The sequence below is a fragment of the Euphorbia lathyris genome, chromosome 8 (genome assembly GCF_963576675.1).
Source record: "Euphorbia lathyris chromosome 8, ddEupLath1.1, whole genome shotgun sequence".
Classification (NCBI taxonomy): Eukaryota; Viridiplantae; Streptophyta; class Magnoliopsida; order Malpighiales; family Euphorbiaceae; genus Euphorbia; species Euphorbia lathyris.
The window spans coordinates 67083916-67098278 of record NC_088917.1 but is presented as its reverse complement, the minus strand read 5'-3'; the positions used below and the strand labels follow the sequence as shown (position 1 = coordinate 67098278).

Genomic DNA, 14363 nt, shown 5'->3' with positions numbered 1-14363 from the left:
TTGTACACTTTTACGTAAACTAATTATTTTTTGTTAAAATATTAATAAAAAAATAATTTTATTTGTTAATTAATTAATATATCACTTATAAAGTTAGTAAATAATACTAAATGATTTTCGTAAAAGTCAAATATTTTATGTGAAACTCGATTTTTAGGAAGTTAGTATTTTTTTTTGTAAAATAACACTGTACGTAAATTTAGTCTTATTTTACGTAAATTATGTCTATCAATAGATTTACGTAAAGTTGAAAGATTTTACGTAAACCTCATATTTTTCGTGAAGTTAGTGATTTTTTTCGTAACATAATAACTTTATGTTAATTAAGTCTCACTTTACGTAAATTGACACTACTTTACGTAAATTGATGCCACTTTACGTAAATTAAGTTCAATAGTAGAGGATTTACATAAAGTTTCAAGTTATTACATGAAACGATGTCACATTTATTTAGTTAGGGGTCAATCAAGTAAATTAAGTGTTAATTCGAAGAATTTATTATTGCGATAGTTATCAAATTTGACCCTAATGTTTTTTAAGAAGTGCAAATTTAGCCCACTACAAAAAAACAGAGCTTTTACGATGTAATTTATATTATATAGCGACAGTTTTAACTGTCACTGCATTTCTACCAACGGTTTTCAAAACCGTCGAACCCCATCGTTACAATAGGCATTAATAAGGCATCAGGGTAAGTTCCCGTAGGGATGGTAGTTTTGCGGCGGTTTACTGACGGTTTATAGATGATTTTGCGACGGTTTATTGACGGTTAATCGATGATTTTGCGACGATTTAGCGATGATTTTGCGGTTTTTGGCAATTTGGAACAGTTTTTGGACGGTTTTGGATGGTTTAAAAAAATCATTATATATTTAATATTTAAATACTTTTTATAATCAAATATATAGTTACAAGATACCTTTAATAAATCCTATCAACTAAAATTTCAATCCAAAAATTAAGAATATACTTTCATATATTATCTATGAAGTAAATTTTTATTTTTTGTAAAATATTTCAAAAATTGTCAAATAAGAACTAAAACTTATCAAATGTTAGTGTCAATATAGTGAGTCTATACAAATGAATAAAGCAGCACCAGACTTTGAAAAAAATATTGCACATTCATCTTTGGTAGTTGTATAAGCTGTCCTGAAGCATGAAAGGATTCTCTGTAGTGAGGCTTCGAACTCTTGTTTCTGACCAAGCATTGCCTAAGGGACATGACAGATGCAGCCAAAGAAACACCAGAAACGGAGTTGAAATTAGGGAGGTGTGCAAGAAAAAAATGAGCAGGGGCAAAAAAAATATCATGTATGAGCTGAAGACAAAAACCATTTTAAACAGAAAATAGGAAAGCAAGATATTCAAGGTATTATTATTATTGAAAACTGCATACCCTGATTGGAGCCCTGCAGCTATTAGATATGCACTTATGACAACGGAAATTTCGCTAGACAACACCACCAACGGTCCAATTGGAGATGTTACCGCATTTCATAACGCTCCTTTTTAGACATAAGATCTGGCCACATAGATCCGAACAAGTCACTAAATTCACGATTTATCTACATTGCAACAACAAAAGACTACATAAAGCTTTTTTGTGCAATGAACTACACAAAGAAACAATTACAAATCATCACATAATCCAACCCCAATAGTATAAACATGTCGTTGGATCTTAATTATCCATCCTTCATTGCACATTTCAGTGGAAGTAGTGCCTCGGAATCATAAGAAATATTGGTGTTCAAGTTTCAAAGGACAATAACTAATGTGGAGAAGCAGTGTCTAGCTACATTGCAAATTTTACAAACATGGATGGGCTAAAGATGAAAGTGGAGCCAGAGAAGTTGGAATTCAAGTATAAGTATGAGAAGCTAAGCTACAAACTTACTGTGGAAGGTCCAAAAATAATGAAAGAATATATGGTCTATGGTACTTTTAGTTGGGTTCATGATCAAGGCAAGTGTATTGTTAGGAGTCCTATAGTTGCCACTAGAATCCAGCCACTATTGTGCCTTTCTCCTATTAATTAGACTATGTTTTTGCATGAATCACATCCAAAATCCATCTTAGGTTCCTGCAATTGTAAAGGACCTTGAAAAGATGACAATCACTTCTAAGGTGAATATAATTTTATTTGGTTTTAAATTATTATCCAACAATAGTAGTGATTTTCAATTGTCTTAACTACTTTTAACTACTTTGCTCTTGACGATTAATATGAACTATGAAGTATATATGTAAGATCAAAAATATCATTCCTCAACTCGACTATGTACTCAAAATTTTGGAACGGAGATCCTTATTATATTTACATATAACCTGGAATAAGATCGTGAGTGTGATAAAGCAAATGTTTTAGTGTTAGGAAACTAAGGAGCTCAGCTAAATCATGTTAAAACTCCATAGTGACAGATAGAGATTTATAGATGATAAAGACCTAGAAGCTGTCAACAATTCGAATTTAGAAATTGAGAATCAAAAACAGGATTTATGTAGTAATGGTCCAAGAATTTAGTGAGTTCTACCAGTTCTGGTTGAGAGCTTTCTCAATAATCAAATAAATTGATTATTGGAGAATCTAATTGAATTCAGTCAATTGAAATTGTTAGATAATATATAATCTAATCATATTAGTTCACAGGAAGGTAAATCAATTCAAATTTAGAAATCGAAACTTCTTTAACCATTATATCATCATTAAAGTTTAAAATAAGGAGCCATTTAACATTCAACCTCAACCTAAATGAAATCTTTATTGAACCTAATCAACAAAAGAGCAACTTATTATTACCAAAGAGAAAAAGTTAGCCCGTGTAAAGAGCAACAAAGATTAGCTTACCGCACCCACTCTTGACATAATTGAATGAATCATTCCTTAGCAAAATAGATCATCCTCAAAAGGTTCATCTTGTTTATTAAATCTGGTTAAATTAGTTAATTTGTTCATAAATCAGGCATTGTAACTTCTTGGCAACAAATTGATCTAAAAATCAATGAGCCTATTAAAATGACATTGTGTAACACCTGGTCCAATACCATGTAGATATTGTCCGCTCTGGCATAATTTCCACGACTAGATACATCCAGCTTAGTTCATTGATTGTGGATTCCATCTATTCAGGCGCAGCTGCAAATAATATAACATATGTACGGCAAATCATAAGGAAGAAACTTACCGGGAATGAGGTTGAGAAGTTGTTTACCCTGGCATAACTTGATCCTTCATTTCACATGAAGAATGGTAGTGAATTATCAAAAGAATGCACTTGGTAGGACCTTTGGCTAATGAACCAGAGGTGGAGCTTGTTGATAATATTGCAATTTTGAATTGTAAGAGTATGAACTTTTCTAATCATATCAGCAGGGAAGTGAAGAAGCTAAGTTGGACAAATATTCGTTGGGACCATTAATGACAAATCTATCATGCTTGATGTGGCAAAAAAGGCAGCTTCCATTTTAGATATTGTGACCAATTCACAATTCCTTAGCAGCCATTAACGCCATTTCACCAACTGACATTACTTGCTTAAATAATTCCCAATTCCGTTTTGCCATAGCCGCACTGCTGCACCATATGATCTTTCCTGCTATGAATTAGCCCCGATGTTAGAAGTATGTTTTTCCTAATTAGACCCATGTGTTGTTCCAGAAGAAGCAGATGGGAGTGGCCTAAACAATACAATAGCTAAAAGTTTAAAGTCTAGTGGAATTACGAACTCATTCCTTTTCTTAAAATCAAAAGGAACTAGTTGAATTACCTGGGAGAACTGAAACTAAAGTCCTTTTCTAAAAAAAAAGTACTTAGTACATTTAATTTCAATGTAAATGAATCCCCATGGTTAGAATCAATTGTTTAGATTGCTCACCTTTTTTTTTTTGTGTGTAGACCTGTCTGATTGATAATGGTTTGTGCAAAAACACAAATAAGGGCATTTCTTTTTTAATTTTGGCCCAGGAGAAGAGGGGGAGTCTATCTATTAGGGTTAAAGAAGTCCATTAATTTTAATATTGCAAACGCTAATTGAAAAAACTCATTTTAAGAGCTTTTTCTAAATTAGCGTTTTCATCCCAAAACTCTCTCCCAAACCTCTCTCCACCAAACACTCCAATCAGCGGTTTCAGTGGTGAAACCGCTAAAGTTGGTCAAAACCGCTCTTTTTATCCCGAAACGCTCTTTACCAAACAGGGCCAAAATGCAAATACTTTGTTTTTAAACCAAGTGAGGATAGCTGGCACCCTGTCAAATGCCCTAAATTTTTTTGTTAGTTTTGTTAATAGAGAGAAGGGATATGGTATAAAAATACCTCCAAACGTTTACATTCAAAAACAATTTTACCTCTAACGTCTAAAATAGTACAATTTTACTCATAATGTTTGCAGTTAAGAGTAGTTTTACCTCTAATATTATCAAGTTGAGTCAATTTGATAAATAATTCATTAAACTGTCTTCTCGATTATAAATTTTGTCATCTACACTTTATATTTGAGTCATTTTATCACTTATTAGTAACAGATCATAAACATATAATTAGACATGATTTTTTTTAAATTAAAAAATATACTGTCTATTGTACGAGTTGGATAAACAAATTTCAAAAAATTTCGCCGAATTTATAAATATTAATCTTTAATTTTATTATTAAATTACAAAAAACGTGAATTTTTTTTAAATGAACTAACATGTCATTTGTGCATAGTAAGGAACATAATATATATAATATATATATTATAATAATATTTAAAATTGACCAATTGAAACTAAAATTGATCTTACCTGGTAAAATGGTATCATTTTAGATATTTTGGTATTTGGTGCGGACAGCGTATTTTTGCACTTTACGCCGGGAGAGAACAAAATTCACACAGCCCTAATTCCCTCTTCCCCTCTTTTGTCTGGTGTCGTGGCGGCCACCTCACTCTCGCCTTCTTTTTTCTACCGTCGTTCGGTTTCCAGTTCGTCTGCTGCCGATTCATCCCGGCTTTCTTCTTTCTCCAGTGGTGGGCACAGAGATCTCATTCACCGACTCACTCATTTTCAGTCCGTCACTGCCTTTCTTAACTCCTGTTCTTTGGTTCCAGAGCAGACTCCATTCGGCTTCCAGGTAAGTTTCAATAGTTCTATCTTGAGAATAGAAAAAAATGGTGGGATGTAAAGAGAGGAGTTTGAGAGAAAGATGCCCATAGAGAGAAAGAAGATCTTATTCTGAAAATTGAAATTGTATTTTTTCTGTTGCTTATTCCTTTTACAAATCATCTCGTTATTCCTATGTGTTGGCAATTGGTTACAACTAATTATAGTTTGATACTCAACTAACTGAAATTGATTCTATGTTAGTCCCTAGCTCAATTGCTTTTGGTTTTGTTTACTGAAAGTGGTTGCTGATTCTGCTAATTGTTTACCTTAATTATTGAGTTCCAAGTTTGAACTTGGTATACATATGATATAATTGAAAACTGTTCTGGTAGATCATAGTTTCGAGTGATAATTGAAATGGGATCATTTTTTTTTTTTTGTTTAACTTGGTATGGACAGTATCATACCTTGCACCCCTTTTATCCATTTGATTGTGTACTCGTTAAAAAAGAGGCCTAAAAATCCATTAGTCCAAAATTCCAGTTTTTGTGAAAACCAACCCAACTCAAGCCACTAATATTTAAAATTTGTCACTTTGCAGTGAAATATTTAATCAAGAAATATATTGATGGAGATTGATAGGGTGGACGGCCGTACTCCCAACCAACTAAGGCCTCTTGCTTGCTCTCGAAACGTACTCCATCGTGCTCATGGTTCAGCTAGTTGGTGTCAGGGTAACATCTCTTCTCTCTCTCTTTCTTTTTGTTATTGAGTTGATTACGATGCATCTAATTTAAACATTTTGTGAAATTTGATTTTTTAAAGTTAGTTATGTATTTTTTTGATATGGGACTTTTGTTTGGTGGTTTTAGGAGATACTAAGGTACTAGCTGCTGTTTATGGACCTAAAGCTGGAACCAAGAAGAATGAGAACCCTGAGAAGGCCTGCATTGAAGTCATTTGGAAACCTAAAACAGGACAGATTGGTGAGTATTCTCCAGGTTTTTGTTGTATGGCTTGGTTGCTGTCTCCTAGCTTGCTTGATCTTTATGTTTATAGTGCATTGTTCTTTCATTCTAATTTTAATATTGGTTTTGATTTTCCCTGCTGATCATTCTCAATCTTTTCAACGGCTTAGGAAAACTTGAAAAGGAATATGAGATGATACTGAAGAGAACTTTGCAAAGTATATGCATTTTGACTATCAATCCAAACACCACCACTTCTGTCATAGTTCAGGTCAGTGAGTTTGTACTTTGTGCAATTCTTAGATTATTATGCATCAGGTGTTTGGAGATGGAGTTCCAAAAAAGAGTCACCTTGTTTCTTATTACGACTTCATTACCTGTTGGTTTGACGAACTATTGAATGCTTCCTAATAAATGGTTAATGATGGCAGATATGAACAAATCTGTTATGTATCACACCATAGAATAACTGGAACAACATTTAAATAGCTGACTGCAGATTTCCGACGAATTTAAAACTGAGTGTTACTCAAAAGTCACATAGCTTTGGGCCTCATTTCTTGCATATTTGTTATTAATTGAAATTAAGTGCAAATAGGCAGCAAGTGCTATTTAAGGGGCTGTCTATGCTTCAGTTTATTTATTTTTGTTAAAAATGTATAAATACAAGAGAGCTGCTAGCATCCGTTGCAGCTGATGCAAGTGAGGCATCCGGACTATTTCATTGATTTTGGTCTTGCCTCTTTAAAAATTTGATTCCCGCATAGTGTTGGGATAGTTAATTGTGCCACTTGCAAGCTATGCTAGCATATTCCCAAGTATGATAATTTTTATATGTTGTAGTTTTTCCAACTGTTAAATAGGTCTATGTGATGAAACTATTCATGTTTTCATACTAAAAGAATTATGTAGCTTGCAATGGGAAGTTTTTTAGAAAATTATGGATGATTCTGATTTATATTGAACTTCTAGTAGGATGATTAGATATATTGATCCTATACTTCCTAATCAGTCTCATACACTGCACTATACTACAATTAATAAATATTCATCGTCTTTGTGCAGGTTATTCATGATGATGGTGCTGTATCCATTATTTGTCTATTTAACAATAGATTAGCGTTATGTCCTTGCTAAAATGCAGTATCACCGCATCCTGTTCTTCTTCTTCTACTCCTTTTTCTTCTTGAATTTGAAATGCTTACACTGAATGGGGGAAGGGTGCATGTGGTATGGGTTGCAGTATTGGAATAATGACCAATCTGATCCTGGGGGTATAGGATCCATCTGATTACTGTAGCATCAGGTAAATTAAATATATCCTTAACTAGATTTTTCTAGCTCCTTACATGTGCGATAAATGCCGCATGTGCTGCCCTTGTAGACGCCGGAATTCCTATGAAGCATCTTGCTGGTAATTGAGACTTAAAAGTAATCATCTACTTCATTTGTATTTTTGATGTCATGCAACTAATATTTCTGGTTTATGCAGTTGCAATATGTTGCTCTTTGGCAGAAGGTGGATGCGTTATGCTAGACCCGTCCAAATTGGAAGAACAGGTTACAACAATGATTTTAATTCTAAATTGTTTCTTTTCTCTAGTAGAGTTTGTCATGAGGTTTTATTTATTTTATCTGATTGAGAATGCCCCAAAGAAAATCCCAAATCTGCATAAATTTAGACTTTTCAGGCTAAAAGCTGCATAACCATCCTTAGCATTTGCGTGAATTGAAGTTTATCCATTTTTAGAAGACGAACCAACTTGGTGCTTTTTTTTTTTTGGTCGAATTCTCCTTCCTAGTTCCTGCATGATGATTTGTATTTTGGCAGAAAATGAAGGGATTTGCATATTTAGTCTTCCCAAACTCAATTCATTCCGTTCTACCAAGAGAATCGTTGCTTGTTGACAGCGAACCTATGGAGCATGGGATTATCACCTCTGTTACCCATGGGGTAATGTCAGGTAAATATCACCCTATTTATGTGATGCTGTTCTGGAAATACACTGCAGGTAGAAATCATTGTTTTTGCTATGTTTGGTAGTTAGCATAAAAAGTGCATTACGTTTGCTATATATGTATTTCAAATTCTGATTGCTCGTCAAGGTATATTAAATGTGATTTGCTACATTTATTGGAGGGTCACATTGTTGTGCGTCTAGTAGGAATTGTTATTGCAGAGCTTTTTGTTTCACCGCATTTTCAAAGAGTTCAAGGTCTCAGCCTGTTTTGATTCTAATTCTGTTCCTTCTGCATTTCTCTCTAGTGGAAGAATACCTCTATTGTATAGAACGAGGCCGGGCTGCCACTGCGAAGTTGTCTGATTTTCTTCGCAGGAGCTTAAAATTACAGCTTCCTACTGACTCATCGAAAGCTGGATGATATCTAACTTCATCAAGACTATACTGCATTACGTGAACTTTTTTTTGCATATCTGAAGCGTCAACTCTCATCAGCACTAGGTATTTGCAAAGGTCGTTTGAGCTTTTTTCTGGGAGTATGGCATGGGCCATATTTGTGTGCGAAGCTTTCTCAAGAGAAGCTCTCAACATTTTTGCCCGAAAACAACATTAGATCAACTAGATGGAGGTTGTAAATCCCCCACTTACACATTTTCTTAACCAAATTGTATTTGCATTGAAATGGTTATAAATTAGTTTTATACTGAAATTCTAGTGTTTTCTGCTAAACTTAGTGTATTGATTTTAATTTTCAGTATATGCTCTTTTTTCGAGTTTAATTGCACACTTTTTGGTGAACAAAATCTTGGAAACTGTACAAATTTTTACATAAAATATATTTGATTTCTGATTAGAAAATTGTCACATTGAATAAATTTTGCCATAATATACCAATTACATTAACTGGTTTTCTTATTCGCCTAAATCACTATTTGGCCCCGACTTATTATTTTGTGATATTGACCTGGACCTATAAAAATGTATTTTTATCTCCTGAGCTATTATTTTGTGACATTGATCCTTTGATGTATAGCAATCAATCACATTTGGGCCAATTAAAACATGAATTAGCGTGTATACGAGGAGAATTGTTAAATATCACTAACTTGACATAAAATATGACTTCTTTTTGGCATTGAATACAATTTGCCTTAATGTACCGATTACATTAACTGGTTTTCTTGTTTAGCTATTGAACTTTTGGTTCAGTTGGATAATGTATTGAAGTTATTTATGGTGTTAGTAAGATGTTTACAAGTATTGAGTATTTGTTGTTGAGAAAGATGCGATATTTCTTGTTGTTGACCTGGTATTCTTGGTAACTAAATGCAATTCAGGCATATTAAGTTAGCAGGAAAAGCAATTGCTTCTCCATATTCCCCTTTTGTCAATTGTATCATAACATTGGTAAAAACTATCAGAATTTTTATCATAACCTATTTTCCTGTCCCAGCCGACTCTGCGTCAACGTCGCATTCTTCCATTGCTTAATAAGTTCTGCATATCCATCCGCTGAACTAACAGCAAATTCACTCAAAGAACTCATTGCAACTGACATTCCAGCACACACTACTCGTATCGCAACTTCAGCCATTTTCTCTGGCGTCATTACTTCTTCTATTTCTCCTACCTCCACTATTTCCATATTTGTTTCAGATGATTCATTCAGCAATCCATTTCCGTATCTTTTCGAGCCTGACCTGTGATGATGATGATCATCCCTCACCTGTTGCGCATAGAGTGATCCCATACCGGCTGCAAAGAAGTCCAATCCGTCCAGAACTGGGATTTCCTGAGCTGCATCAAGAAGCCTTGACCATTGAATGCAAATTCCGAATATTGGGAATGTCCCGCTAGACCGACGTGGTGAGAAGGGCAGTTTTGATGAGTCTGTATCTGACCTGACACACCTGAGAAGCCAGCCAGATAGTGCGTGCAAGTAGGATCGCTGAGAAGTGATCCATGCTTCGAAGCAGGCTCGCCAATTCCTCAATTCTGTCTCGAGATTTGAAGCTGATCTCGCTAACCGTTGAGGGTCAGCAATTGAGATGGAAGACTGCCTCCTTCTCGTGTCTAGTTTAGAAGGTGTTCCTGCCAGTAAAAGCTTGGCCTCATCTAGTGTCTGCTTTTGGGACCGATGGCATTCTGCCATTACTTTCCACATCCTTGCAAGCCTGCAGTAGAGAAAGAAATATAATAGGTTTAAGCAAGATTATTAGAAGATAATCTTCAATATATTGATCATTAGAAGAGAATATGGCTAGTAACGAGGAGCAGTAACTTGTTCTATTATCTGCTCGCTCCTTTTCGGTTTTTGGGAATGATTCTTTCATGATCTAGAAAGTAAATTTAGGAAGACAAGTAGTATACCCTTGTACCAATTCTAAAAGTTGAGGTTGCAATTCTTCATCCCTTAAAGCTTCTATTCTCTTCGAAACAGATTCAGCTGAGTGTATAGAAACTTGTAATTGGGTGTACAGATCTCTAATGGCTATTCTTGTTTTATCCACAACAGAAGGATCCTCTCCTTTCACATCTTGGTTTCTGAGCTGCATTTGTTTCTTTTCGTATGCAATTCGAACTTTCTCTCCCGACTGTTTAAAAAAATTAAGAAGCAAATGTAAATTCTTTTTGACATTGATAATGCTATATATCCAGATTATATCACAGGGTTTCTAATCGAAATATCGTAATCTTAGTTACCCAGTTCTAGAGAACAGCATGTTATTAAATAAGCAGACAACTTTTTACAAAAAGAAAAGAAACATACCTTAACCTCTTCGTAAAGTTTCTTCTCCCATATGTATAATCTATCCAATGTTGATTGGTGGCTGCCTGAGAACATGCAGGATTCCTCAGAGAAGTCACTACTGCTTTCGTAACCATCATCTCTAGAACTGGAGGAACTCATCAAAAATCTTGATGATGAAGACCGAGATGAAGCTGAGCGAATCAAAGCTACTGGATTCAGCATTTTCATAGCTGTAGGAGCAAAAACTATCCAATTAGTCTCCAGCATCCTCAGAACAAATATATAGACCATTTCAAAAGATTGATATAACAAATGATGCACTTTCCTCCTGTGGCATTTGAGATGGTCATAATAGTTACTAAAAGAAAGATTACATTTTCTTTCCATCTTATCAAGTTCAAGGAAAAGCTGAACTACAAATGTTAAACATACAGAATTCAGAAAGTCTCACAACATCACTGGTTAGTGGTTCCCATCTAGAACCTAGTTAAAGTAGCTACATTTTGTATAAAAGAAACTTACATTGTTTCATATCATCTTGTAATGGAATGCTTAAGTTGATGACAAAATTCAGTTGAGCTTCGCAAGGTTAAATCAATGTTCACAGACTATTATTTCTGAAGCAACTAACAGTTTTCTGAATGCGAGTATCAGTTATATATATTCCATTCTAATATCATACTTGCCGCTCTGTTACATCCTGGTAAGTCTTTACTTTTACTAATCACCAATGCACAACTTATATCAGTCAAACAAAATCTAGCAGGTTAAAATTTTCTGACCTGTGAGCTCATTTGAGCTTGATGAATATTGAGCTTTGCTAGACTCTAACAATGTTGATACCTCCTTGGCTGAATCACAAGCAATTATGAACTGTTCTTCAAGATCCTTAATGACTTCTGCCATGCTTGTTGGTCTTCGGTTTACATAAACAGTAAAGGCAGGTGTTTCTTCCCTACCTTCTCCCCCACCCACTGCCATTTCTCGATTCTGACCTTCAACTTGTCCAGAGTTCTGAGCTCGTGATAATTCTACCTTTGCACCACCTTGTGATTGTAATCCTTGCATTTCATGTTCATGTTCATGTTCACATTCACATTCACATTCACAATCAGTTTCGCCATCTTCGTCTTCCTCATCTTCATCAACATCTTCAACAAGCACTTCCTCTCTAGTATAATTGGCATCAACCTTAGATTGTTCCTGTTTTGCATTAGCTTTGTTATTCATTTCATCTTGTTCACTTTCATCTTCCAAGTCAGGAATTCCTTCTTCTTCTCGCACCTGCCTTAGCCCTCTGACATCATCATCCATAACCATCTGATCAAAGCTACTTTGAGTAGGATAGCCATAGTAATCCAAGGAAGAAAATGGGTTCCAAAAGGCATCCCATTGTGAAGTTTGTGGAGAACGGGGAGGAATATTAGGCCTGTTGTTGGGGGAAGGGGAATAAGAGAAGAATGATGAATTCATTGGCCAGGATTGGCCTCCAAAGTATCCATCAATCCCATAATGATGCATAGGAGAGTAAGCTTCAATTCGAATTGTTTCCGGCGATTGAGGTCTCTCCTCCACCGCAACTGCTTGGTTTCCACCAGATCTAAGATAATTCACTTTAAAAGTTGAATTTGGTGCAGGCTGAATAGCCGCGCGTGGGAAGGATTTTGGTGATATTGAAATAAAACCCGGACTTGTTTTCTTTACAGGCGTGAAGGGTGGGGTTATAAATGAGTCTAATAAGAATTCCCTGGGCTCATCTCCCTCAACATAATCACGAAGAGCTGCAGAAACTCTTCTCAAAGACTGGATATAAGCTAAGTGACCAGAGGCAAACCTTGTTCTCTGCTCTACAGCCTGCTTAATGAACCGTTTTCTGTCCCTACAAAGCTGAACTGCCTCTTCATCTTCCAGCCTTGATGTGGAACATCCCATTTCTCACTTTCTCTCTATGAAGTTTTCAAGCTTGAATCAAAACCAAAATCACAATAATTCATATGGATTTTTTCTAGCTGTTCAAGAAAAGCATATAATGGAATTCCATCAACCATAAATCCACAATTGACAATTATCAAACAGGTACGTAAATGCAACAAGAAACATAAACCAATGGGAAAAGAATTTCCGGAGAGGTTAGAAAGCTCAAACATAGCAACCATTGAATTGAAGCTTCCTTTTCCACATTTGTATACAAAACAATATTTTTAAAATGCATTTGTTGTTCCTTTCTTCACTTTGAAGCTACCAAGCATATCTATGTTGAATAACAAAGGAAAAATAACAGATTCTTTATCTTGTTTCCTTTCTCAGTAACTTCACCATTAACCCATAAACTCAATAACTTCATACTCTCATAAAGCAACAAAATAAACTAATGAAACAAAAAAACAAAAATGGTAAAATAAAAGATGAATTAAAAAAAAATGGTAAAATAAAAGGGGAACAATGAGTAAAGATGAAAATGATTAAAGGAACATAACATTGTAGGGTATGATTTACAGTTACGAGGTAGTATAATAAAGAAGAAAGAGCCAAGAAAAGAAGATAAAGGTTTTTTCTAAAGTAACAGAAAGTTAAAGAAGAAGAGCGTTAATATTGACTCATTAGTGATCACATTCACATAGGAGAAAACTCTGCAAACCAAAAGAAAAAGCAAAATTCTCAAAACTCTCTCTCTCTCTTTCTATATACATATGAACTTCCAAAAAATCAGCTAATGACAATAATAATAAAAAAAAAAATCCCCAAACAGAGAACAAAATAAAGGCATAAAAAGCAAAAGCTAAAAGGAATCTAAGTGTAAATTAAGACGAATGCCTAAATTAACATAATCTAATGAACGAAATTGCAGATGTGTGTTAACTAACAGTAAGAAAATCAACTAAAACTGAAAATTAAGAAGAAGAAACATGGGGTTGAGTCGAAGAAGAATGTAAATGGAATTAGGAAAGAGAGGAAGGAAAAGAGAGTATGAATCATACCGTTGGAAGTGAAAATTGTAGGCGGCGCGGCGGGAATAGAATGATTGAGGAAGCTTAACTGTTTGATGAAATGATGAGCAGAAGAACAGAGAGAGAGAAGTGAAGAGAAGAGAGAAAGCAACGGTCAAAAACTCTTCAAAACGAAAAAACATAAAAAATACAAAAAACACTAAAGTGGAGAGAGAAAGAGAGAACTGAAAAAAGATCACAAGAATGTGATGAGGGAGCATAGAATATGACAGCTACGGTTATTTACCCTTCATGTTTACTTTATTTTCATTCATGCCACCCGCCCCTTTCTCGCGCTTTGAAAATTTATAACTTTAACAGTTTAGGCTCATCACTTTTTCACTTGTTTTTAGAGTAAATTTACATCATTTCCGAGTTAACTATTAACTTCAATATTTAATATAAAAACTATTTACATAATAATAAATTATATACAAATAATTATAATTATAATAAATAATAATGAATTATAAGTATAAAAAATATTAAATTATAAAAAATATATAAATAATTATAATTATATAATAAATAATGATATTATAATTATATAATAAATAATGATAAATTACTGAACTAAAGATTACTGAATTAAACTAAGTTGAAATTATT

At 34.3% G+C, this 14363-nt stretch overlaps 2 protein-coding genes and 1 pseudogene across 3 annotated transcripts; 2 read left to right on the top strand and 1 right to left on the bottom strand.

Annotated features, from left to right (window-relative positions):
- The first annotated feature begins 1159 nt into the window (after positions 1–1159).
- On the top strand, positions 1160–2042 carry LOC136203981 (subtilisin-like protease SBT3; annotated as a pseudogene).
- Positions 2043–4833: 2791 nt separating this feature from the next.
- On the top strand, positions 4834–8794 carry LOC136203817 (exosome complex exonuclease RRP46 homolog). The gene is made up of 9 exons (XM_065995057.1): positions 4834–5114; positions 5688–5820; positions 5959–6072; positions 6225–6325; positions 7120–7140; positions 7396–7468; positions 7547–7614; positions 7886–8018; positions 8321–8794. The coding sequence occupies exons 2-9, from the start codon at positions 5715–5717 to the stop codon at positions 8434–8436; spliced, it is 732 nt and encodes a 243-aa protein (XP_065851129.1). The 5' UTR covers positions 4834–5114; positions 5688–5714; the 3' UTR covers positions 8437–8794.
- Positions 8795–9306: 512 nt separating this feature from the next.
- On the bottom strand, positions 9307–13948 carry LOC136204241 (protein ROLLING AND ERECT LEAF 2-like). 2 transcript variants are annotated; one of them, XM_065995463.1, is made up of 5 exons: positions 13746–13948; positions 11550–12713; positions 10786–10997; positions 10386–10609; positions 9307–10189 (listed from the first exon to the last, which is right to left on the bottom strand). In XM_065995463.1, exons 2-5 carry the CDS (start codon positions 12697–12699, stop codon positions 9445–9447), a joined length of 2331 nt encoding a protein of 776 aa, XP_065851535.1. In that variant the 5' UTR covers positions 12700–12713; positions 13746–13948; the 3' UTR covers positions 9307–9444. The 2 variants fall into 2 exon arrangements, with proteins under 2 accessions (XP_065851535.1, XP_065851534.1); XM_065995462.1 differs by having other exon boundaries at positions 11550–12776; positions 13746–13947.
- Positions 13949–14363: the final 415 nt, after the last annotated feature.